At 39.8% G+C, this 24,809-nt stretch overlaps 1 protein-coding gene across 1 annotated transcript in view; it reads right to left on the reverse strand.

The window, feature by feature from the left end:
* Positions 1 to 2,969: 2,969 nt before the first annotated feature.
* Positions 2,970 to 24,809, reverse strand: part of LOC131064637 (probable diphthine methyl ester synthase) — a 44,348-nt gene continuing 22,508 nt past the window's right edge. Inside the window, exons 3-6 of the mRNA XM_057998838.2 lie at positions 17,431 to 17,660; positions 17,263 to 17,302; positions 16,987 to 17,078; positions 2,970 to 3,526 (exon numbers count right to left, since the gene is read on the reverse strand). Coding sequence (XP_057854821.2) covers positions 3,309 to 3,526; positions 16,987 to 17,078; positions 17,263 to 17,302; positions 17,431 to 17,660 — 580 coding nt within the window. The 3' untranslated portion in view covers positions 2,970 to 3,308. The remainder of the gene's footprint in view (positions 3,527 to 16,986; positions 17,079 to 17,262; positions 17,303 to 17,430; positions 17,661 to 24,809) is intronic.

The raw sequence follows: 24,809 nt of genomic DNA on the forward strand, positions 1-24,809 counted from the left end.
ACATTTGATTTTTGCTTTAAAAGCATATCGATCTAAATATAGCTTTTGCTATATTTTATTTTTGTTTATAAACTTTTACTTGTATTATTTTATGAACAAAAGTAGATAATTTCATTGAAATAAAATATAACCAATCTTATTTTTACTTGTATTATTTTATGAACAAAAGTAGATAATTTCATTGAAATAAAATATAACCAATCTTATTTTTCAAAACAAGTTATTTACATAATAATGAGAAAGTAATAAAGGTGGTCCTTTTTTTCGCCTAACGTCTTATTTTCAAAACACAATGTAAGCAAGTACATAACCATAACATCATTCAGACATCACATTTAATTAATCTATGCATTCATGAAAATGCAAAATGTACATCATCAAAAAGCAATATGAGTTCTACGTGAGTGAGGATATACGTTAGGTACCATCATGCATATTATTACCAAATGGCTAGGAGACTTCTACCTCAGACAAGTTCTTGTCTTTGACCTGTACCTGCACTCACTTGCACTTCGATTCACATCAGCTGGTTAGTCCCATAATCATAGCTGAAGCACATGCAATATTCATAATCATAACATGATAACTTCAGAAATTTCTACTGAACAGTTGCATTCCAGATTGTTTCAGTCTGATTACTTAGCTAGTTTCTAAACAGTAAGAACCGCAATTTTTTCTCCTTTAAGAATGGAAAATTGAATTGTGTTATGTATGGACCTTATTTCTTGTGCCTAGGAAAACATGTTTTGAATGGTGAGATTTGACAATACATCTCGTTTCTGCTGTCTATGTAGGCTTTTTAAAACTATTCGACATCTTTTTTATCGTCCTTTTGCTAGAGTTCCATCTTGGAAAAAAATCTTGAATGGTTGGTCTGTTTGAGAAAAACAATCTGCTTCTTTCGAATATGTTTGGGCCAGAGTTATCAAATCGGCAGAAGGAAATTGTTGCTTATTGCTTTTATGATTTGTATGGAAAAAATAATTGTTGACCTCTTTTAAGGCAGATGAAAGTTCTTACTGATTTGAATGGTGAAAGCTTTTGCAGGTGAATGTTCAACTTGGGATGCTTGAGACGAAGTCGAAAATGTTTCATAACAATGGATATCTTAGATTCAAGCCCGATCACGTTGTTGCTATGAGGTTCTACCATCTTCCTCTTGCACCAGGTTGGACCAAAACACATCTTCCTCTCATGTAGACAATAGATAAGAATGGTTGGAATGTGGTAGCCAATGAGCATTGGCATTTAAGTGGAACTTCACAAGAAGATGGATTGCCAGAGTAGACTTGTGATCAAGAAATTTCTAGGCTGGTACAAGTACAACAAGAAGAGTTTCACATGGAGATGAAGAAGTGCGGGTAGTAAAGTACAAGAGGTTTTCCATCTACTAAAGAGCATCTTAGAGCATTGCAAGTTACAGCAGAGAGAATGGGAGCACTAGGGAGCAGCAACATGCAAGGGTTGCCTTCTAGCAACAAGGGGTCATTGGAGGAGAGGTCAATAGAGTCTTGACTCCATTCTCACTCGGCCTTGTGACTTTTCCTTGGAGAATTTTCCTATCCCTGAAGATACTGAGATCATGGGACTATCATTCAATCTATGCGGAGAGACTGATAGAAGAAAATGGTACAATGCAGAGTTTAGCCACTGCAGCATATTCTTAAGCAATTGGATTAGAAAGAGACTCACATGAAGGCTCGGGTTGACTCTATAGGTCACACTCAAAATGATGGATCGAAGACATAGTGTCATGTCCCGACCGTAAGATAATAAATAAAATTAATAATAAAATAAAATATAAATATTTGAAGATCTCCCTCGTTATGGATAATCTTACCAAGAACCATCATCATTTGATCAGTGATCTGTTAGAGCATAAGCATAGTTACCTTTAACCAAATATTAATCAGCAGCAATTCGAAGAATTACCTTTTAAAAAACAAATATGAATCATCTGCGGTTCCAAGAGGCTACGATTAGTGGACGGCAATTAGTTTAGAGGAGACGCCTCCTTTATGAAGGATGGTATTCTTAGCAAGAGTTGTGACTCTTCAAGGACTATATAATGTGGACCCTCCTCTTTGGGGAAGGACATGGATCAAGAAATAGAGATCGGATCTGGATTAAAAAGAGAAACAAGAAATTGGGATTATCCAGCAGTAATAATTTGAAATTATAAAGCAGTAAGATATAGCTGAAAATATTATTTTTCTTAAGTAATTGGTATGCAAATATGTTGATTCCAATATTTGTTAGTTTATGAATTTAGGACAGATTTATTTATTTAGTAATTAAGCAATTGATTTTTATAAGACAATCATATATAGAAATTGCAAGGGAACATAATAGGGAGATGCAGGAGTACAGCTCCGCACAATTAAGTAGACACCCATTGAGTTGATTGCTTATGGGCCAAGGGATTGGATTGACTTGGTTGGTTGTTCAATGCTCTTGAGCTTAATTGAGGAGGATAGTTGTCCAGGCGCCCTATAGTGTTATCCAAAAGAGTTTCTAATATGGTTGATTCTTAGGAATGAGCTATAATGTGCATGTTTACAATAATAGTTTTTTCATTATTATTTTGCTTTATGAATTGATTATTTCCCTAGATTCAAGTACTATTGTCTAATTTAGTGAAAGAATACTTTTGTAAATAAATTATATTATTCTTATTGTTATTGTTTAGCAAAATTCAGGTATATTCCAAAAGGGGATATTACAGATAGTGCATGTCTGATATGTAGATTTAAATCTTTGAAACTTTAAAAACTATGATGCTGCCCCATGTGAGAATTTATGCAAGTTTTTATTAAGAAGATTTGATGGATGCTTTGCACGTTAAATATATTGTGTTTTCATTTGTGCCTAATCTTTAGGCTTACAACTTTGTAAATTGTTTATTTACCACTAAAAGGAATAGTAATTAGATGCTTCCCATAAGCTAATAATAGTAATGAAACATCATGTCTTGCAACTAGAAGAAATTGAAGCTAGGAACCAATAAGTTAAATTTGTACAACTGTTCCGCTTGTATAGCTCAATGTTACAAATTACCCTTGCTGATGTTCAAACTAAGAATCATAGAATTATGATACCTTAAAACAATACTAAGATAATTAGAAAAGTTAAACATCTACTCCTGGGATTGAAATACTCTCCTTACAATCACACATTGTTAATCAAAGATGTCAAAAATAGCAGGTGTCCATAAATTAAAAAAAATTATTGCATTGAATTCTCTTTTGCCACTTGCTAATTTGTAGATAACTGTGACATCCACAGGACAGGGATCTTACACTCTAATTTCAATCAGTGCAATTTTGAGCATTAAAACAAGCCTTTGGCATGGCAAAAAACTCTAGCATTTCATCTTCTATTGGATGAGTATTCCCAACAATGATGAGGCAATGCAATGGTGGGCCAAAGTCAACTGTAAGTAACTCTCTCATAGAACCAACAACTATCTTTTGTGCTTCACTACCAAGGCGAACCAAACCTACACATGTTGTGTCTGAGTTGTATACTGCAAAAATGGCAAACAAATATGATAAAAAAATGTACATATTTCACATGCTTATTGTTTCATGTGGGAATTTATAAAGAGCTAACCAAAAATCAAGATTTTGTGAAAAAATCTACATTTGTTGATTTATACATGTGAAATAACCTTTGCTATTGCTTATATATAATAGAAGCAAAAGAATGTTTATGTCCAACACCTAAAATATAATGAGCATGTGCAATTAGTCAATACTTTGAAGTTTGAACTATAAAAATGACATCTGTTTCTATCAGGATATCTCAATTTTGGTACTCATGGATATTTGAATATATGTAATGATTATGAACAGATTTTTCTCAACACGTGAATGTTGGCATAGGTGTCGACTCTGAAAAAATAAGCAATCTAACAAAAAAGCCTTTATTGCCGAAGATGCAAAATTGAAAATTGGCAAAAAAAGAATAAAGCTTGAATATCTAACACATCCAACAACTAATGCTAACTAGTACCTGATACAAATTATTAACTCTCTTTGGAGCTCTCCCCAGAGCTATCATCCAAAAAATGATCACTGCCTCTCGCTGGAGGCTCTTATAGAGTCCTTCACCTTGTTCGGCCATGTCTCTAAGGAAACTCCCACTTGTTAAGCAGAGTACAAAAAACACCTGATGAGTTTGGAATGAATGCCTCTCTAGCAACACTTAGGACTTAGGAGCTCTGCTATGTTTGCAGAACAAGCAACCTCCTCTGTGGTGAAGATGTTAACCATGTTGTCGGGTAATTAAGCATTAAGGTAAATTGTGTTAGCGTCAGCAGTTAACCCATCGGTAGTCGGCAGTTGGTACCGGGTAACTGACCAGACTCCTTTATATTGTATATGTTCCCAATCTTTGGGCAGGCTATTGTAGTCGAACATATTGCTATCATTGTATGTACTGGCTTACCATGAATCAATAGAACACTTGTGAGTTCCATATATTCTGTGTACTTCTGTCATTTATGCAATGTCTTAACCTGACACCCTACGGGAAAAACATTTGGCACCGTTGCCTAGACATACTCGGGAAAGGAAGGAGCGGATGGCGCACGAACACGATGGGCCTACCTGTTGGTGAGATAAACCCAGAGGCCGACGACTCACAAATAGAGCTCTACAACAGGGAAGACACTGCAACGAGGGAATTTTCAATCCTGCTCCAAGTAGCCATCGACACCTACGTCCGAAGAGAGGCCACGGAGGCTGAAATCCCACCAAGTGTCATGTGGACAGCACTAGAAGTTAGCCCGGCAGTAAATCGATTGATGAACCACCTCCCTCGGTTGCTTGCACAGGCATCACTAGCACAACGAACTCGCCTGGAGGAGATTGCCCGGGAAGAGCGACGCCAACAAATCCTCCAACAGTACGAAGAAAGCAGCCGTCGGGAAGCGGAGCGGGATGGCACGAGGCCAAGAAGGAATTGAACCCTGAATCCCATAGGGATAAAAGAACATTCTATATTCAAATAAAGGTGTCATAATATTGACACAAGTTGTATCTGATGAAATGAATTAATAAAGGAGTGTTCTTGTTTTATGTGTTGTTATTTATGGAAATGTACGGGAATTAATGCCCAACCTATTAAACAAAGATAGAAATAAGAAAGCAGAAACAGACAAGTGGGAGGCCGCACAGAGGGCCTTGATTCTGGAACAACGAGTAGAACGTAGATGAAGGCTAAGGCAACTTGCCGAAGGACGACCTGCCGAGGGGTTGCCCGAAGGGAACCAAGGAGGTGTCACGGAGGGTGCAGAAGCCGAGGGAAATTTCTACGCGTCGCCATAACACCGTAGGGTGAGAAGCCATGAAGAGTTTCTGGAGGAAACAAGGTTACGAAGGAATCTAGTCGAAGAGACCAAGGATCAGTTCAAAAACTTGTCCCTTACGCCACGAAGTGAGGATCACCAAAGGGAGTCAGGAGTGGGGGCGGGTGAGAACGAAGGGGAGGACAACCATACGGCTGTAGGTGCGACACACGGCAGGCAAAACACCGTACCCCCAGTCACCCACGCAGGACACACCACAGGCGCCGGAGGGAGCCGCGCAGGGGCACAGACATAGCCACAACCACCTCCGGGGAGACGACCCCCATCGATGGCGGGCAAACAGAAGTTTGCCCAAATTCAACGGAGATGGCAACGATGACCCCGTACGGCACTGCCGTACATGTGAAACTATTTGGTCCGCCAACAGAGTGACGGACCAGGATGAGTGGGTACAGCAATTCCCAACCACATTACACGGAGTTGCCATAGATTGGTACTCCGATGTTGACAAGCAAAAAGTGGCCACATGGGCCAATCTACAGAAGGAATTCAAGGAAGAATTTTGGTTGCTCCGTGATGACAATGAAATCGTAGCCGAGATATACAGTACCAAACAAGGTCCCAAGGAGACAGTACGGGCATACAGCCGGAGGCTGAAAGAACTGCTGGGTAAAATGGAAAGCCAACCCGCAGATGGGTTGAAGAAACGATGGTTCGTTGAAGGGTTGAAATCCTCCCTACGAAAGAAGATGAAAATTGTACCCTCGACGTCATATGACAATGCCTATAATAGGGCGATGGACCTCGAGAGCGAACACAAAACGTCAAAGAAGAAGAAAAGTAATAAATACTCATCCGACGATGATGAAGACTTTGATGAGGAAAGCAGCAGCAGTGGCGAATCGAGCAAAAAGGTGCACGCGATACAAAAGGACATGGAACGAATGCTGAAAGAATTCAAAGCCATGAAGGGGAGTACAAGTAAGACTGAAGAAAACGACGTGCGGTGTACGGACTGTAGGAGTGACAAACACACCAAGGGGTCCTGCCCCAAGAAGGCTTTCTGCGACATTTGTCAGATTGCCGGACATTTGACAAAGGAATGTCCCTACAATATGAAAACCAGAAGCCAACAAGTTCTCTTCACGCAAGAGCAGCTGACCGCTGGAACTTCGCAAACCGCCAACAATAATGCATCATCTGGCGGATACCGAAACAACCGACGAGGGGGGAAGACCAATACTAACAATAATAATAGGGGTCGGATCCAATATGATGCGAAGGGACAACCAATGATCCAGTGTCGAGCCTGCAATCAAAGGGGCCACTTTGCCAGAGAATGCACCTCAGAAGAAAACCCACAAAAACTATGCAAATGGTGTGGGCCTGGAGACCACGATGATGGAACTTGCCCAAAGTCGGGAATGAACCTGCTCAACATTGACAGGACAGAGGAACGGGTATTGGCAATCACACGGTCACAAGCAAAGAAGGCCACATACCCGGACCCCCGCACAGAGAAGCAGCGGGCGCTAGAGGCGAAGGCTGAAGTGGCGAAGGAAATGTTGGCACAAGGGAACACTCAGGAAGCGGCAAGTACTTCTCGCTCTGAGGCTGAGGAAAATATCCTGAATCAAATGTTGCAGATTGAAGTACCTGTGAAGATGAAGGACCTCCTGGAAACGATGCCGCCATTACGTACGACACTCCTACGTACGGTGCAAGTAACCCCACAGAGTCGGGTGACCCGGAATACGGATGTTCCTGGCGGAACACCAACAGACCCATTGGTGCTGACACTATATAGTGGTCGGCATCCGACGGTGGTAGAAATGGGAATACTTGGCACCATTTTGACTGACACCATTGTCGACGGCGGGTCGGGAGTGAATGTGCTTCCGGAAGAAACCTGGAAGAAGCTTGGCAAGCCGACACTATGGCCGTCAACCTTCAACTTACTGGGAGTGGATCAACACGGTATCAAACCTCTTGGAACACTCATGGCACAACGAGTGACCATCGGGACACAACCATTTGTCCTCGACTTCGTGGTGATTCCGCTCGCCAAGAAAGGATACGACGCCATTCTTGGTAGAGGGTGGTTGGTGGCGGCCAGAGCGAATCACAACTGGAAGCGTAACACGTTGTCCATGGAGAAAGTCGGGCGAAAATTTATTATCGACCTGAAAACACAACTCGTGAGTGAAGAACTTGCATCAAAATCGGAATCGGACGACGAGGGCGGAGTCGACGAAGGAAAGTACAGAAGGGAACCGGATGAGGAAGGCGTCTTGGGAATCCAAGGATGTTCTGAAGATGAGACCGATTCCCTTAATGGGCTCTTCCACTGGCAAATGGAAGACTAGGAGCTGCTGTATGGGTGCAACATGTTGGAGGTTGATGAGGAGCCGGACAAAAATGAATCTCCGCTAGCATACGAGGAATACGCGAAAGGGGATGCTCCTGTCAACGAAACACCAACACATAGGTTTGACATGACGAAACCAATCCGGTACGAAGAGTCCATAAAACCTACAAACCTTGGCACGGAAGTAGAGCCAAGGAACATCCTGGTTGGCGACGACTGGAATCCAATCCTGAAAGCCACCGCGTTTAAAATATTCATGGAATACAAGGATGTATTCACCTGGACGTACAAGGACCTCAAAGGGGTGCCGCCAGAACTGTGCGTACATCAAATTTCACTCGTACCTGGGGCCGTACCTGTACGGAAGAGGTCGTACAGAATGAATAAAAACTATGCTATGAGAGTGAATGATGAAATCGAGTGTATGCTTGAAGCTGAGATTATTTTCAAAGTGCAGACCAGCGAGTGGGTATCGCCCATAGTGATATCCCTTAAAAAGGAGGCAAACCAGATCCGAATCTGCGTGGATTTCAGATGCCTTAACGTGGTCACCATAAAGGACCCGTTTCCAATACCATTTACGGATAGCATCTTAGAGGAAGTGGCCGGTCATGAAATTTATTCATTTATGGATGGATTTTCTGGTTATAACCAGATATCCATTGCCGAAGAGGACAAATTAAAAACGACCTTCATAGTGGAAGATGGCGTGTACGCGTTTAACCGAATGTCGTTTGGGTTATGCAACGCGCCAACGACATTCCAACAGATAATCCTTCACATATTTGACAAGATGTCAGTAGGGAACTTCAGGGCATTCCTTGACGACTGGTTCATCTACAGTAACCAGGATGCACATCTGGCCACACTTGGCGAATGCATGGAGAGATGCAGGTGAGCCCACCTAGCACTCAATCCCAAAAAATGCAGATTCATGGTGCCTCAATGGAAGCTATTAGGACACATAGTGTGTAAGGCTGGACTCAAGACTAACCCAGACAAGATTCGGGTGATAGTGGAAATGGAGGCACGAACAGATGTCACGGGAGTCAAATCCTTCCTAGGACACATAGGGTATTACAGGCGGTTTATCAAAAAAAATTCTCAAGTATCCCGCCCTCTGGACAAGCTGACAAGGAGAGGTGAACGGTAAGCATGGGGGACGGCTCAAGAAGAGGCCTTCCAAGAATTGAAGTCACAGTTGGTGGGTGCGCCAATCCTGACTGGGACAAAGAGTTCCATGTACACGTTGACGCATCCAATTTCGCCATAGGGGCCACACTGGCATAGGTTGGCGATCACGGGCTAGATCACCCAGTCTACTTTGCAAGCAGACTCCTGTCGAAGGCAGAGAAAAATTATAGCACCACAGAGAGGGAAGCCCTCGGGATGGTGTACTCTGTCCAGAAATTTCGACATTACTTACTAGCCACCGCGTTCATATTTTATGTGGACCACCAGGCGTTGATGTACCTGGTAAACAAGCCAATTATCCAAGGACGAATCAGCCGATGGCTGCTACTGTTTCAGGAGTTTACATTCAACATTATTGTAAGACCCGGGAAGAGCCATGTGATAGCTGACCAGCTATTGAGAATCCAGTCAGGAGAACCAGCTGAAGGAGTGAATGAAGATTTTCCAGACGCTCACTTATTTCGCATCGCCATTCTCCCCGCCTAGTACACAAGCGTGGGGGAATACTTGTCGACATCACGGTTTCCAAGGGAGATGCCACCAGGAGAAAGAAGGAAACTGGTACTGAGAAGCAGAACATTCCAACTCATTAATGGCCTCTTGTACAAAATGGGACCCGACCAGGTCCTACAGCGATGCGTCCTGGAAGAGGAAATTCAGGGTGTCCTAAGGGAAGCACATGAAGGGCCCATGGGTGGACACATGGGGCCCGACACCACGGCCAGGAAAGTTTTGTTGGCAGGACTGTGGTGGCCGACACTACATAATGACGCCAGAGAGTGGGTGACGAGCTGTGATACATGCCAACAAGTCGGACGGCCATTGAAGAGGGATTTTATGCCCCTCAACCCATCAAATGCCCAAGAACTGTTTGAGAGATGGGGATTGGATTTCATTGGACCATTAAAACCAAGTAGAGCCTGATGGTGCAAATACATTGTAGTGGCGACAGAATACTTGACCAAGTGGGTCGAGGCACAGGCTTTGCCGGACAACTCGGCGGTCAATACAGCAAAATTTATCTATGAACAAATCATTACGCGGTATGGGATTCCAATCCAACTGACGAGTGACAGAGGACGACATTTTGTAAATCATATAATCTGGTTGCTAACAACGGAGTTCAAAATCTTCCACTCCTTATCAAGCCCCTACTATCCGCAGGCGAACGGACAGGCCGAGGCGACCAATAAAATAATCGTGTCAGTGATTTATAAGTCTTGCGGAGTGGAGAAGGATGATTGGGAGGAGCGCCTACCGTTGGTACTTTGGGCATACCGAACAACTTATAAGGTAACTACAGGACAGACTCCCTTCCAGCTAATGTATGGACAAGAAGTCGTGGTGCCAATTGAATTCATGGTGTCAAGTCTCCGAATCACCATCGACAATCGACTTGGCGACATGGAAAGCCTGAGAGAGAGACTATACGCTTTGAACAAATTGGATGAGCGACGGATGATGGCTCAATGGGCGACAGAGACGGCACAGCAAAGGCGGAAGAGTTGGCATGACAAGCATTTGCGAAGAATGTGGTTTACCCCAGGGCAACTTGTATTAAAGTTTAATGGGCGCAACGAGATCAAGCCTGGAAAATTCAAGGTAAAGTGGCTGGGCCCTTTCAAAGTTCGCGAGGTCGGCGCGAACAAGGCGATCAAGCTATGGACACTTGATGGGCAGGAGGTGCAGGACACAGTGAATGGCTCTAAATTGAAGGTGTACCATGAGCGAGAAGGACCTAGCTAAGACTTGTAAATGGATATACTCTCTTCATTGAAGATACGGTGAAATGTGTTATTTCAGCAAGTTACATGGTTTCTACTTCTCAGTTGCTTTCATATTGAATAGATGATTGAAAGGAATTGTGAATGATTAATAGTGAAATTCATTTATCCATACCACTAGCGATTTGCTGATTGTAAGTTTGCCTTGTGTGGTCAACTAGAATTCTTAATGAGCTTAACTTCAATTGTTGTTCACACCTTGATATGCATCACCTTGATGGTATCCTCGTTGTTGATAGTGATTTGAACATCACGTTCCTACCTTAGGAGATCGCACTAGCTTTGTAGAGTTGTTCGTTGATGGCGAAGCGAAGCTTGGTTGAATTTCACCTAATCGTTCATTGTCTCTTGTATTCTTAGGAGTAGTGTAGTTTTCCTAAACCCATCTCTTTTGCTCTTTTTATTCTCAAAGCAAGTATTTAGAATCTAAGTTCCAGCAACATCCAAACGTTCAACATTCAATTATTCAACGTAAGTCCCCTTGGATTACTAGCAATCACATCAACCATTGAGCTTATCCACAAGTCAAGACCTGACAATAGAAACCTTGGAGTTGTCTCATTTGATCGCAAAGCATGGCATTTGAGAGACTTTGTTCAAGAGGATAAGATACCTTGGTATTTTATTCTGTGTTTGATTGTGCATAAAAAACACATCAACAGGTAGTATTATAACAATATTCACCAAGGTGCAACCACTTGATTCATACATTTTGTTGTCTCGTAACAATTTCGTAGGTATCCTTCCAACCATTTGTTTATAATCTCTATTTGTGCATCAATTTGGGGATGATAGCTTGTGCTTGGTATGAGTTCTATCCCTGCTAGTCATAATAGCTTAAGGAACCAGTTGTCTTTATCACTGACGATGTTTCTAGGTAGGCCATGTAATCTGAAAATCTCATTGAAGAAAACATCAGCTACTCGAGCAGCTCTATAGTTGGTGGATATTGCCATGAAATGTGCATATTTGGTAAGGCGATCCACCACCATATATATGCAATCTTTGCCTTGTATCTGTAATGTCCCCTTTTTTAGGTGACATGAGATGAGCAGGGGTTGACCTACCATTCGAGTTCCCGTAGGTCAATGACATGGTTAGGGGACTCATTCTGAGGGTCATGGAGCTTTGCAGGGGCTCTATGAGCCGTTTTGGACCTTCAGACGACAATTCCTACATTTTAGGGAGGTCTCCTATTTTTTAGGGAGAACTGGCAGTTGACTGAATGACCACCTGGGGGACCAAGGAGTAGAGAGGGGTCCTTTTGAGCAGTTACAGGTGTTTGGAGAGAGGTTCCTACTTTTTAGGGCGATTCCCTACTTTTTAGGAGTTTGTGGCAGTTTCCATATTTGAGGTTCCACGGGACCATACCATGGTTTCAGTTTCAGGAAGATTGGGTGTGTTTCCTAGTTCCTAGGAGCATCCCTAGATTTTAGGGATGGGACTGCCAGTCGGCCCATTTTGTCCGGCATCAATCACAAACAGGTGACAAAGTCAGATTCATGTTTGGTTGGTTATTTTGGGCTATTATTGGATCTATGGAAATATTTTAACATATTTAAATATTTCCTAAGTTAGCGATTAAATAAATTAAAATAAGGCTATGTATATAGCCATTTCAGAGTAATAAAGGGTTTTTGGCTTCATCTGGTTTGATATGCCTATGTGTTATAGCTCATTGGAAAGGTCTTGAACTTTGCTACATGATTCTCACCTCCCGGAGTCTTTTTGGATGCTTGAAGCTATTTATTCGCAATAAAGTGATATTTTTCTATAGTTTGACACCATAATTGGAAAAGTGTCACTTTAATTATTAAGCGCAAGCTTTATTATTCTTTAGGGTTCGACTTGCAAAGGGAAAGGAGTTATAAGGAGATGAAAACCTAATTGATAGCATCTTTGATCATTTTGAAATTTGCGAATTTGGGAATTGCTCTGGAAGAGTGATTTTGGTCTGGGACGCAAACCCCAGGTCTGAGCTTGCTAGGACGTAGCCCTCAGCAAGAGTTGACAGTGGATTTATCCAGGATTGCACAGAGATTGTCAGAGGTAGAAGACACATCTTCTTGTCCTAAAGATTCAGCGTGCATATTGGGGGTTTCAACAAGGCGGCTAGTCTATTTCAGCTGGCACGTGATTTGCAGCAGCTTCCACGCCTCCTTTGCAACCACGCCTTGTTTGTATGTTGGCTTGAAGGGTTGTATTCAGCTTATTTGGTCTTCCTTGTTCATTGCCAGTGATATTCTTCCATCTGGCATCAATCCAGATTGAGAACAGCTCCAAATAAATGTATGGATTCTTGTTGAATACAAAACTAGGTTATTTGCTTGGTATGATTTGCAGTATTTTCAGATTGCTTAAGTGTTCTTACATATGAACATTGTTTACTGTTTTATTTCACAGTTGTTGCTATTTATCAATTACTTTACTTATAACATCAAAACCCAAAAAGAAACAATCCCTTTCTGCAACTTCTGTCTATTCTATAAGATCACCGGAAAATTACAAAAATATAGTATGTTTAATTAAGAATTTACAGCAGCAACAGCAAAAGGATCCATTTGGGATCTTTCAGTATCTTGGGAAGCCAGGTTATGAAATCCGTAGAAACACTTTCCCATTTTTTATTAGGAATGGATTGTGGTTGTAGGAGGCCTATTGGATAGGTTTGTTCTGCTTTGTTCTTTTGGCAAGTAAGGCATTCTTGGACATGTTTGAGGATCTTTCTTGAGGCCTTTCCATGAGTATTTTTCTCTTACTTGCTTATAAGTTTTATAGTATCCTTGGTGCCCGCCTAAGGGGTTGTCATGGTATTCTCTAATGATCTTCTCTTTCATTTTTTAATTTGATACAAGGTATATCCTATCTTGTATAGGATGAGTTCTTCCACCATGTTATATTCTTCATTTTGTGTTTTCCCTTCAATGATGCCACTGGCTGGTGGATCTTTGGCATATTCGGCAATAATTGAATTTTTTCAATCCAGGAAGATGCTTGTTATGGAACATAGATGTGGTCTTCATGAAAGGGCATCTCCTACAACGTTGTTTTTCCCTTTCATGTATTCAATATCAAAATCATAGGCTTGTATTTTACTCACCCATTTTTGTTGTCTATCATTTAAATCCTTGTGATCCAGGAAGAATCTTAGGCTATTGTGATCATTTTTTACAATGAACCTCCCAATCAATCAAGAGCTTGGAAATGTTGAGTTATCAAGAGATGCACACTAAGGTGGCGCCTAATCATCATCGACCAATCAAGTGATGTCAAGTCAAGGCGTCCAAGTTCAATGAACCTGACTCATCAACAACTACACATGTGGAGGGCACTAAGTTCAATTTACCTAGCCTTGTTTCTTATTGGTCCTTCACCCAGAAGGACGTGTATTCAAAGCAATATAATGATCTCATTGGTTAAAGAGAAGTTAATTGTAACTAACCCTAATTAGGGTTTCATCATGTAATCTTGGCCATTGCTTCCAAATCAATCGCGGCCCTTGAGATGTAATTGGGATGTTTATGAAAGGCTTTGCCTTTTCACTTGTAATAATTAATAGTCAGTAGCACGAATAGATAGTTGGCAAGTAGAGTAGAGTAGGAGGAGGAAGCAAGAGATTGTTGCCAAGACTATGTTGAAATCAATACATACTTTTCATTGAAGTTATGGTGGATCTTTGTATTGTGTTTCTACATTTTGCATGGTTTCTTGTTACCTCTCAGTTAGTTAAAGTTCATTGATCTTGATGGAGAAATGTGATGATATGTGATGAATTCCTTGATTCATACTTTTTGTGGTTTGTTGATTATAAGCTATAGTGTAAAGTTAGCCTGAGCCTAATTATTGTTGTTAAGTTTGATAATGGACATTCATTTGGGTTGCGCCAGCATTGGGTATTTGGATGAATATTTATGATATGAAAATCATTCACTACCTTTTGAGATCGCATTAGTTTTGTATAGTTGTTATCATGGCAAAGCAAAGCTTGGTTTAAGGAATTCGTCTATCCTAGCATTATCCATTATTATCATTGTCCTTAGGTATTAGATTAGATTTCTTATCCCTTTTGATAATTCTTTGTTTGAGTAAGTTAATTTTGAAGAGTCCCTTTGTCATACCAGAATATCACATAATTTCAATTGAGTTTATCCATTTGCATTGTCAAGACTCGACTAAAGAAACCTTAGGGTAGCCTTACTTGATCACAATATTTAGCATATAAGGTTTCTTTGTTCAAGAGAGGATAGAATAATTGGTATTTTATTCTGAATTCGAGGTGTCATAAAAAACACATCAGCAGTAACCTCAAAACTTTGATTTTAAATTCAAATTGAATTTTTTCAATTTAAGTATTTCATTATAAATTTGTAATTTTAATCTTTTTGTATTTGTAAATTGTCGATGTTGGAGCACTTGGTTAGGGTTCTCCATTCAATAGATGGGGATCGTGCATCCGAAATTATTACTAGTGGGACAACCTTAGACTTGATCCCATTTGGGAGGCCATTGATCAAAGGTGGAACAATCAACTCCACCAACCGATCCATGCAACAGGGTACTTCCTCAGTCCCAATTTTTCTATTCAAATGCTTCTCAAATCCTAATGGAGAGGTTATGGAGGGACTTGCAACATGCATTTAGAGGACGAAACCCCAAGTTGAGATGAGAGACCTCATCATTCAAGAATTGCACAGTTACAAGACTAGAAGGGGTAGGCTCTTTTCTTTGAAACTAGCTATCCGAGGAAGAAACTCTCAAACACTAGGTCATAAAATTTGGAGTTTTTATATCACATGCATCTTACAAGCTACAAATTTAAAACTATTGATAATTTGATAAAATATGGTTTGGCTTTGCTTTCTAACTGCTCAATATTTTATTTTGTAGATTCTTGGTGGATAGATTAGGCACAAATACCCCAAATCTCCAAAGAAGATCCCTCATGCATTTTGTGCCAACCTTGTAATGGATCCAGCTGAGCACAATTGGAGTTTATTTAAGACCAGACATGTGAAAAAGAGGAACAAATTAGCTGAAAAACACTTTTCTTTGTGCAATACAACCTTCGGCTTCACACAAAAGGGTAGAGGACAAATTAGAGGAGCTCACTGATTTGGGTGAGATTGATCCTTATAGCAATTGGATAGGGCAGGAACCTTCGGCTTCACACAAAAGGGTAGAGGACAAATTAGAGGAGCTCATTGATTTGGGTGAGATTGATCCTTATAGCAATTGGATAGGGCAGGAGGAGGAGCCCCCATTGTTCAATTATGATGAGATTCTTGATTTTTAGAGGCAGGCATTGGAGGTTGTCGGTGCAACAGAATATAAAATTGGATGACATTGATGAGGTTGAGGAATCACTGACATCTACTAGTAGGATTGAGGTCAAGCCAGATCCACGAGCACAGCTTTCTAGGCCAAGCAAGGAGCCACAACAAACTCCAAGGATAAGAAACTCAACTTCTCCCCACGTTTTCACTAGATTAGGGCAGAGGAAGATGTAAAATGTTGTATTTTGTAATATATAAATTATGAATCATCATGATGATTTTCAAAGGCAAACATCATAAATTCATAATAGTTGTTAGCTAACTATAGCATCACCCATAGTTGGCAGACTCAAACTCGGCAAAAACTTGACAAACCCAAAAAATTTGACTTGGCAAAAACTTGACAGCTTAAAAAATTGCTTAAATTTCTTTAAAAACTTTTGTTTGCAAAATTCAATGACAAGATGTATCTAATGATTAATAGTGTTTTCTATTAAATTTGATTGATTTGAATGCAAATTGAGTACAAAATCGCATCATCATGTGGAATCCTGATGGTTGATTAAAACACAAACACTTGGAATGGAAAGAAGTTTTGACAATATTCCTATTGGTACAGTGCTGAATATAGTGCAGAAAATCTTTCTTGCAGTTCTGATTGTATGAAGACAGTGGATTTGAAATTTGGCTTTGGATTAAAAATGGGGTGCTCCATAAGGTCGCCATGGACTCTCCTAGAGATGCAGATCCTTGCTGCAATCAAGCTCTCTATTAATCCTATTAAACTATCTTCTGCAGAATATAACTGAGCTTCTAGTGTTTCATGGCAACTTTCAGCCACTAGAAAAAATTTCATAAATTGAAATTTTAAGAGTTGGATGACCTTTACTTCATAGACATACCACTATATGCTTCAAAATATTGGTGAATTACTGAATTATCATGTGTCTAGATAAACGTTCCTTGCCAACTATTCAACTGAGAAAAATACTTAGTCAAGAGTTTACGGTGAATTGTCTAGTTTTCTTGAACCAACACAATGGTTAAAAACATTACCAGATTCAGCACGATTTGTCTCAATCTGGAGTAGCTGCTCAATAGCTGTGTTGATGGTCATGAACTTCGGTGGCTCATAAACTTTCTTTCCTCTGGAAAAAGCATCACCATTTAGGATGTCAAAAGGTCCATTAAGTTATTATTGAGTGTCATGTAAAACCATCCCAATGGAATTATTAAAAGGACTCTATAATTAATTCAAACCCCATTATATGTTGCATATAACACTACTTGTATTCACTTTCATTCAGTGTTTAGCTTTGAATTATATCTTACCTACACAAAGATTCTATTGATGGCTCCTTTACACGTATGTCTGCAGTAGTAGTATTTCAAGCCAATCAGTTGATATTCATAGGATAAATTTGAATTACCATCAGTTTTCTGAACATCCTCTGGAATTTTGTACGGACATATTTCTTTAAAAAGATTCCCAACTCATACCTAGCAAGCAAAGCGTGTGTAATCCAAGTAGCCTATTTGCCTTTATTTTATCATAGAAACTATCTGGTTTCCAGGTTTCTGTAAAGAAGGGTATTGAGACTGCCTCCCCAAAACGGTAAAGCTGCAAACCACAAATTCCCACTGCATTCATCACTGATGCATTGTGGATCACTTTAACTTCAATTCCCATCTTCCTGGCTCGTACCACTAAATCAGAATGTGTAGTTGCACTGCAATGACAGCATAAAGATTTTAATGATGTAAACATTAAATCCAAGAATAAACTAGAGAATCTGACATGTTAAATTGACAGCATGACAGAACCATACAATGAAACATACTCAAAGGTATGAGTGCAAGTTGATAGAAATAATTGATGGCATCAGTACAAAATACAAGTGGAAATTAGTGGACATGGAAGAATCATCTTGAATGTCTAGTTGAAGGTTACTGAAATGTGTAGATGAAGGGTAGGTCCTATTCTTTGGGACTTAAGAAGCTTAACGGCATTATTCGACTGGGTATTCAATAATTTTTCAATTTATTGCTCCTATGATGAGGATACTGCTCATCTAAACAGGGGATAATCATAGTATTGAGAGTCAGTCTTGGTAAAAATCTCAGAATGATTCAGCAAATTAAGATGCCATAAGTGTTCACATTGATTTGATTTACAAACTTGATTCTTACACATTAAAGAGCATAATAATATCAATAATATAAGCAATCAGCCAAATATGTTATTATTGAGCTTGATATACATAATAACATATGCCTACTACATAGTACCTATAGTCATCATAATGCAAATAAATAATACCACTGCAAATAAAACAAAGAGGCATATATATATATACATTATCCACTCAGTAGCCACTCTAACAAAAAGCATTAGCAGTGGCAGAATTTTGCAGTGCAAGAAGAAAACCAGAGGCAATTATATTTCTGCACGCATAATGTTATTCATAGAAAATAAACATATGAATTAAAAACATGCTTAAGAAACAACCCTAGACAGTCAGATACTTTAACAATCAAAAATTATCATGGCTGAAGCAAATTTTTGGTTTATATCTGGTAGCTTTTGGGTTCATCACCAATCTAATAGCTGTTTCTCAATATCTACTTTAGAAAAGGAACAAAACTACAACTTAATGAAAAATTGGACATTATCATATATTAAATTATAAGAGCATAGAAAATATAATCACCGTTACGTGGCAGATCCATGGTATATATATGGCATCCAATGCACAAACATCAAAATGAGATGATCAATGCAACTGATAAAAATGTACCCACAAAAAACATGACACGAATATTAAGCTTATTTTATTATAAAGAAACAAGAATATTTTATAATGTGCACCAAACAAATGTATGACGTTAATATTATGTGTATTTTATCACATGGAAAAGAGCATACGTTATATTGAAATTTAAATAAGTTAATTAATAATAATCAAAAGATTGTGGAAGGCATACCATTTAAAACATGTAAAATTATAAAAATGACTACAAAACTGCAAGGCAATATTTGTAATGCCCCCAAATAATTTTTTGAAATTTTTACAGCTATTTGATGAAATGCAATAATCCCTACACTTTCTAATCACCTAGGTTCAAGTGAGGGCAAGGTGAAAGCAAACAATGATTGAGATTTTACAAAACCTCACAGTTTCTGATTACCCAAATCCTGATGTGGGAAAGGTGAGAGCATATGGTATTTGGGTCTCTATTCTTAACTGTATGCAAGCTGGAAATGAAATTGGATTACTGTCTTGGCGACATAGCCATCGAGACATACATATCATTTAAGAACCAACGATTAACCATCTAGTTCAAATTAATAATAAAATCTATCAATTAAAGCAACAAATACCAAAATAACAGGGACAATAGCACCTTAGTAAACAGTGAACTAGAGAGATCTGCAAATTGTATGGCCTCTTGACCATAGCAGCTGATCAACAGTAAGTACTGATGCTAATGAAGAGCGTATGAACAGGAAAATTTGCCAGTAAGACACAGTACAGTCTGAAAGATGAAGAAGGGATTGCAAAAGCAAATCTGCCAAAAATGTAAGGCCAGATTATGTCTGTAGAAGATGGAAGTGCTAGCATGGCTCCCTGAGACCAAGCTTAATCTACATGGCACCCTGATGAAAAATTCTGTCGGCTTATTGCATGGTCCCCAAAACTGTACAGATGACAGTGATAAACTAAAACAGGCTACGGCGCACCTAAGAACTGGTACCGCCCAATGGTGCCTACTGCTTGTGCCTCATAAAACCTGCGATCAGCTACAAATTGCCTCCTATTAATGCTGTAGCCAAAACTTGATGGTACAACTAGGTAAGTTGCATGGCCCTACTCAGAACTTATAGCAGAAATCTGATTTTGTACAGCCTACAAGCATTATAATCAATACCAACAACAGCAATATTCAACTATATTCCATTTGCAAACCAGAAATGCATTCAAAAAATATGTGGATATTTTATTTGTGGAAAAAATTCTCAACATCATTGAAAAATTCATACCAAAACTAAACTAAACGTACAAAGCAAAAAAAGTTCACAGGTGATTTCTAAACAAAAAATTCACTCAAGTGGCTAGAAGGGTTTTTGTCTCCAAAGCCAGTCATTGCCAAAGGGTTTTCATCGTAGGTAGAACAAGAATGAAAAATGTTCAAGCTACAAAGTAATAGAAATTTGATGAGAAAATAGAATGATCACTTCTACGCCCAAACCCTCCTTATATAGGCTTTTTGGGGCCCTTTTACAGGTGATTTCTAAACAAAAAATTCACTCAAGTGGCTAGAAGGGTTTTTGTCTCCAAAGCCAGTCATTGCCAAAGGGTTTTCATCGTAGGTAGAACAAGAATGAAAAATGTTCAAGCTACAAAGTAATAGAAATTTGATGAGAAAATAGAATGATCACTTCTACGCCCAAACCCTCCTTATATAGGCTTTTTGGGGCCCTTTTAGATTACATCACTTTGTACCCTGTGCCTAATGACACTTTGTGTTCTTTCTTTTTAAAACAACCATTTCAATAAAATACCATAAGTTGCCTTTTTATAACTCAAAGTTACTTTAGACAACTTAACTGAAATTATTAAAACATTTCCCCTAATACAACCCCATTAGCTTATGCAAAATCACCCATTAAGTTAAAGGTATTTATCAAACGTATCCTTGAGGAGGGGACATAATAGTTATCCCTTCCTAGAATTGATTGCCCCTCAAGCAATTTCAAATTTGAATGTTCCAAAATCTGCTTTCCTTCCCAGGTGGCATCCTTACCTAGACGATCTCTCCAACAAACCAAGTATTTTGGTATGATTTTGTTCTCAATTTTCATTCTTGCACAACAATGATGGCTTTAGGTATCAGAATCAACATGCCTTCATCTTTAAGTGGAGGCAACTCCGCTTGAGGCATGATGTGCTGACCAAGTGCCTTTTTGAGGCATAAAAATAAAATTCTACTTTGTTCAAGTAACTCAATCTCATAAGCAGTTTCCCCTATCCTCAATATCTTGTAAGGTCCATAAAAATGTAGCCTGAAGTTTTTCAGCTCTACTTCTCTTAAGGAAAGATTGTCTGTAAGGTTGTAACCTGTAGAGGGGGAAAAATGAACCTCTTCAACAGGCGGATAACAACCTCTCGAAGATTCACTAACCGACCTCTCCACTCAAGATGTAGTGTCTTTGTACGTCCTCTGATAACTCTCTCCACAAAGACGTGCACGCGGATTATGGACAACAGCGCGACACGCTAGCATCCTATACAGACAGAATGCAGAATTCGCACAGAAGGGCACAACGTAGTAGATATGTGTTTTAGATTACTTTAAATGCGATAAATGTATATAAAAGAAGGTAAAACAATTATATAAATGGAATGAAAGCCACAAAGGAAGAAGATAATCTCACAACCAGTCCACGATATGAAGCCTCCAACCAAATGAATCTTACCTGATGCAACCTGCACACAAATCAGAAAGGAAACAAGTTTGGGGCTGCTTGGGGACTTGCCTTAGTCAAATCCTTGTTTTGGTGTTTCCACCTCCACAGATAGCCAAATAGATTGATAGAATATAAGATAAATGCAAGATAAGATAAATGATAAATGATAAACGATAAATAATAGAAAAGGGATGTGATAAATCCCAAGATGCTCAAAGATAGGATAAATAGATAGATATTACTAAAAAGGCTTGAGAAAGCCAAGAGAGTTGCCAGAGATTATTGTGAGAGCTTAAGAGTGTTGTAGCAAAATAGAGATTGTTGTAGCAAAAGTAGGAGCAAGAGAGAGCTGTGAGAGCCAAGCAAGAGGCCAAGAGAGTGTAAGAGATCTTGAGAGAGGTTGAATAACCAAGAGCCTTTGAAGAAGAGAAAGATAGGTTTAAAATGAGAGAAGAGAAGGGAAAGAGAGGGTCGCGAGCCGTCTGAAATATTCAGGGCCATTTCCACCGACATGCGTGAATGACAAGTGGAAAGGCACACTCAGAACCGACACTCAAAGGTTAAGATGTTGCGGGACAAATGTGCAGCGCGCGGACATCCACGCGGCGCGCTAGTGTCCAAATGAATCATGTTCGAAAACGGTAGGAGACAAGGGAGACACATGGCTAACAAGACTGACGCCACAAGGGAGCTGCTGAAAAGGGGATCTTGAGCATCCTAAGAGGGAAAAGGCTAATGCAAGGGCTGAAGTGAGGCCACTCAAGAGGCCACTCAAGTGCTAGGGGAATGGGCACCAAAATGGTTACAACAGATGTAGGTCAAATTACAAAGGGGTACGCAATTTTCGACACTACATTTTGCCCCCACTTTAGTGAGCTTATGAATCAACATGAATATGCACGCTAAAGGAAATCTACTGAACATAAAATAACATCATGATGCCAAAAGGATATTGTAGAGGAAGTAGAAAAATCTCCAAGCCAAGGAAGCATGCCCCCAAGCTGAAGACCTACAAAACAAATGCATTAGATAGGAAAAACCTGCACGAGAGAACAGGGTTAGAGAATAAGAGAATCCCAAGACAACAAGGTTAGAACATGATAAATAAAAAGATAGCACACATGAAGGCACACAACAAAGAAACTACAATCTTGAGTCAGCAAAGTGAAAGAGACCTCGATGTAAAAGGTTGTCTCAGTACCATGCGTCATCCCCAAAATAACAAGAAACAACAAATAGAGGAATTCTAAAACGAAGAGAAGAATGCAAGGATTGATCACTTCAAGGAAGAATGCACCCAGAAGTCAAAGAAGCAATCAATGTCGAAGAGATAGTACATTACCTAGACACTAGCTTGATGCATCACTAGTGGTCATGATGATATGATGATGATAAAAAAGATAGATCTAGCAAGTTGTATTATGCTAGATGATCAAAGGTAGGTAGCACCAACCTCGCTCTGAAGGAAGGCCACTACCAAAAGACAAGCCAAAGAAGATAGTCGCGATAGGGAGGCAAATTTTCGTTGATCAAACGAGGTTGCCCCCAACGAGATGAAGTTGAGATTTGAAATAGATATTGTTACTCGATACATCACAAACACGCTAGCTGCAAACTAACATGTTGGATGATGAGATAAAGATAAATGATAAATAAAATAGTGTAACCGAAACGGGCCTCGCTTTGGAGGAAAGCTCTTTGTTATGAAAAGATACAAGATAGGTGGTTGCCATTGGTATGAGATACACCAGTATGGATAGCAAAGTGCATTATGCTAGACAGCCATACGATAGGGCGATGAGATAGATAGATTTTGCTATGCGATAGGGCAAATGAATTTGGTAAGTAGTAGATTGGCCCCTACCAAGGCAAACAAGAAAGATAAATTAAGAATGGTTTGGCCCCCATGTAGCCAATCTTTTGAACAGATCAAGTGGCTTTTGCCCCCACCTAGGTAATCTTGGAAAAGAAAAAAATCAAGTGGTTTGGCCACCACCTAGGCGATCTTGGAAAAGAAAAAGATCAAGTGGTTTGGCCCCCACCTAGGCGAACATGAAAAAGCAACTAGCAAAGGAAACAAATGCAAGAGCTAAAAGATAAAATGCAGCTATGATAGCCCCCCCTTAGAATGATATGTGTGGAAGGCATGTTATTCTAAGGAGAAGAGCGGTTGTGGCACGTCAACATAGCGAGATGTTTCCGTAGAATGCCACCAAGAGAAAGTGGCACATAGATATCCACAACATCAAAAGATGCAATGCAAGAGGGCAGGGAGATCCGATAATTTGGCATTAGAACCCATAGCAATGTCAAAATGATATATAGTATCACTATGAGATGGGTGTATCGTCATAGCGTCAAATTTCTCAGATCGGAAGAAGAGCACAGGAAGACAAAGATAGGATAAGAATAGAATGTGTAAAAGAACAGGATAGAGGTAAGCCTCGATATCACTTGTTGTGCAAAGACGAAGAAGGTGCATCAATAGATAGAGAATTAATGGCACTCGATTGATGAAGTTGAATCTTGTCATTCAAGGCCTTACATTCACTAGTGGAATGGCTAAGCACTTGATGATATGCACAGAAAGAATGATTCTTAGGAAACTTATTATCTGTAGGAGGAGGAAGAGTAATCAAGCGAGCTTTAAGAAGCACAACAAGATAAGCTCCCGATCGGATAAAGGATGAGGAGAAGGAAGTAACCCTTTCTCTTGTGGAGAAGGTCTTGACCGCTCACAAGGAGATACAAAGATAATAGATGATGGAGGACGAGATGAAGATGGATTAGGCCTGTAACCTAAACCCATCGTAAACGAACATGATTTTATCCCCAAAGGCACCTTGACACCTTGACCCAAGCGCTCGAGACCATTTCCTTTATATCCATACTTGGAAGCGATATTAAATCCCGGACCATAACGTGATTGCAACTCCTCCGAAGGGGGAGGATCACCTTTAATGGTGTATCCAATGGTGTTCACGTGATCCTGCGATATAGAAGAATAATAATCTTTGGTAGCAGGCATGAAAGATGTTTTTGGAAGTTTAAGGTGGATAGGGTCGACCTTGTATTCGCCAACATGAGAATCGATGAAATCCAGGGAACCCCAATCATCACCTAAACATGCATTCACTTTAGATGAAGATAGTTCGATAGAAGATGTCTTATCAGGAGTAAACTCAGAGCTTTGTGCTTTCAAGAGATTTGCCTTAGGGGGATCTACTTTAAGAGAATCTTGTTTCTCAAGTGATTCCTTCTTTGGGACTTCTTCACCCTTCTGACTTTCCTTTTTAGGGGACATGACAGAGGCAAAAGTCGTCACTATGGAGGACAATGTTGGAACATAATTTTGAAACGAAGGAGTAACTGAAATCTAACCCAGTGCCACTACTTGACATAGGTGCAC

This window comes from Cryptomeria japonica, chromosome 9, assembly GCF_030272615.1.
Source record: "Cryptomeria japonica chromosome 9, Sugi_1.0, whole genome shotgun sequence".
Taxonomy (NCBI): domain Eukaryota; kingdom Viridiplantae; phylum Streptophyta; class Pinopsida; order Cupressales; family Cupressaceae; genus Cryptomeria; species Cryptomeria japonica.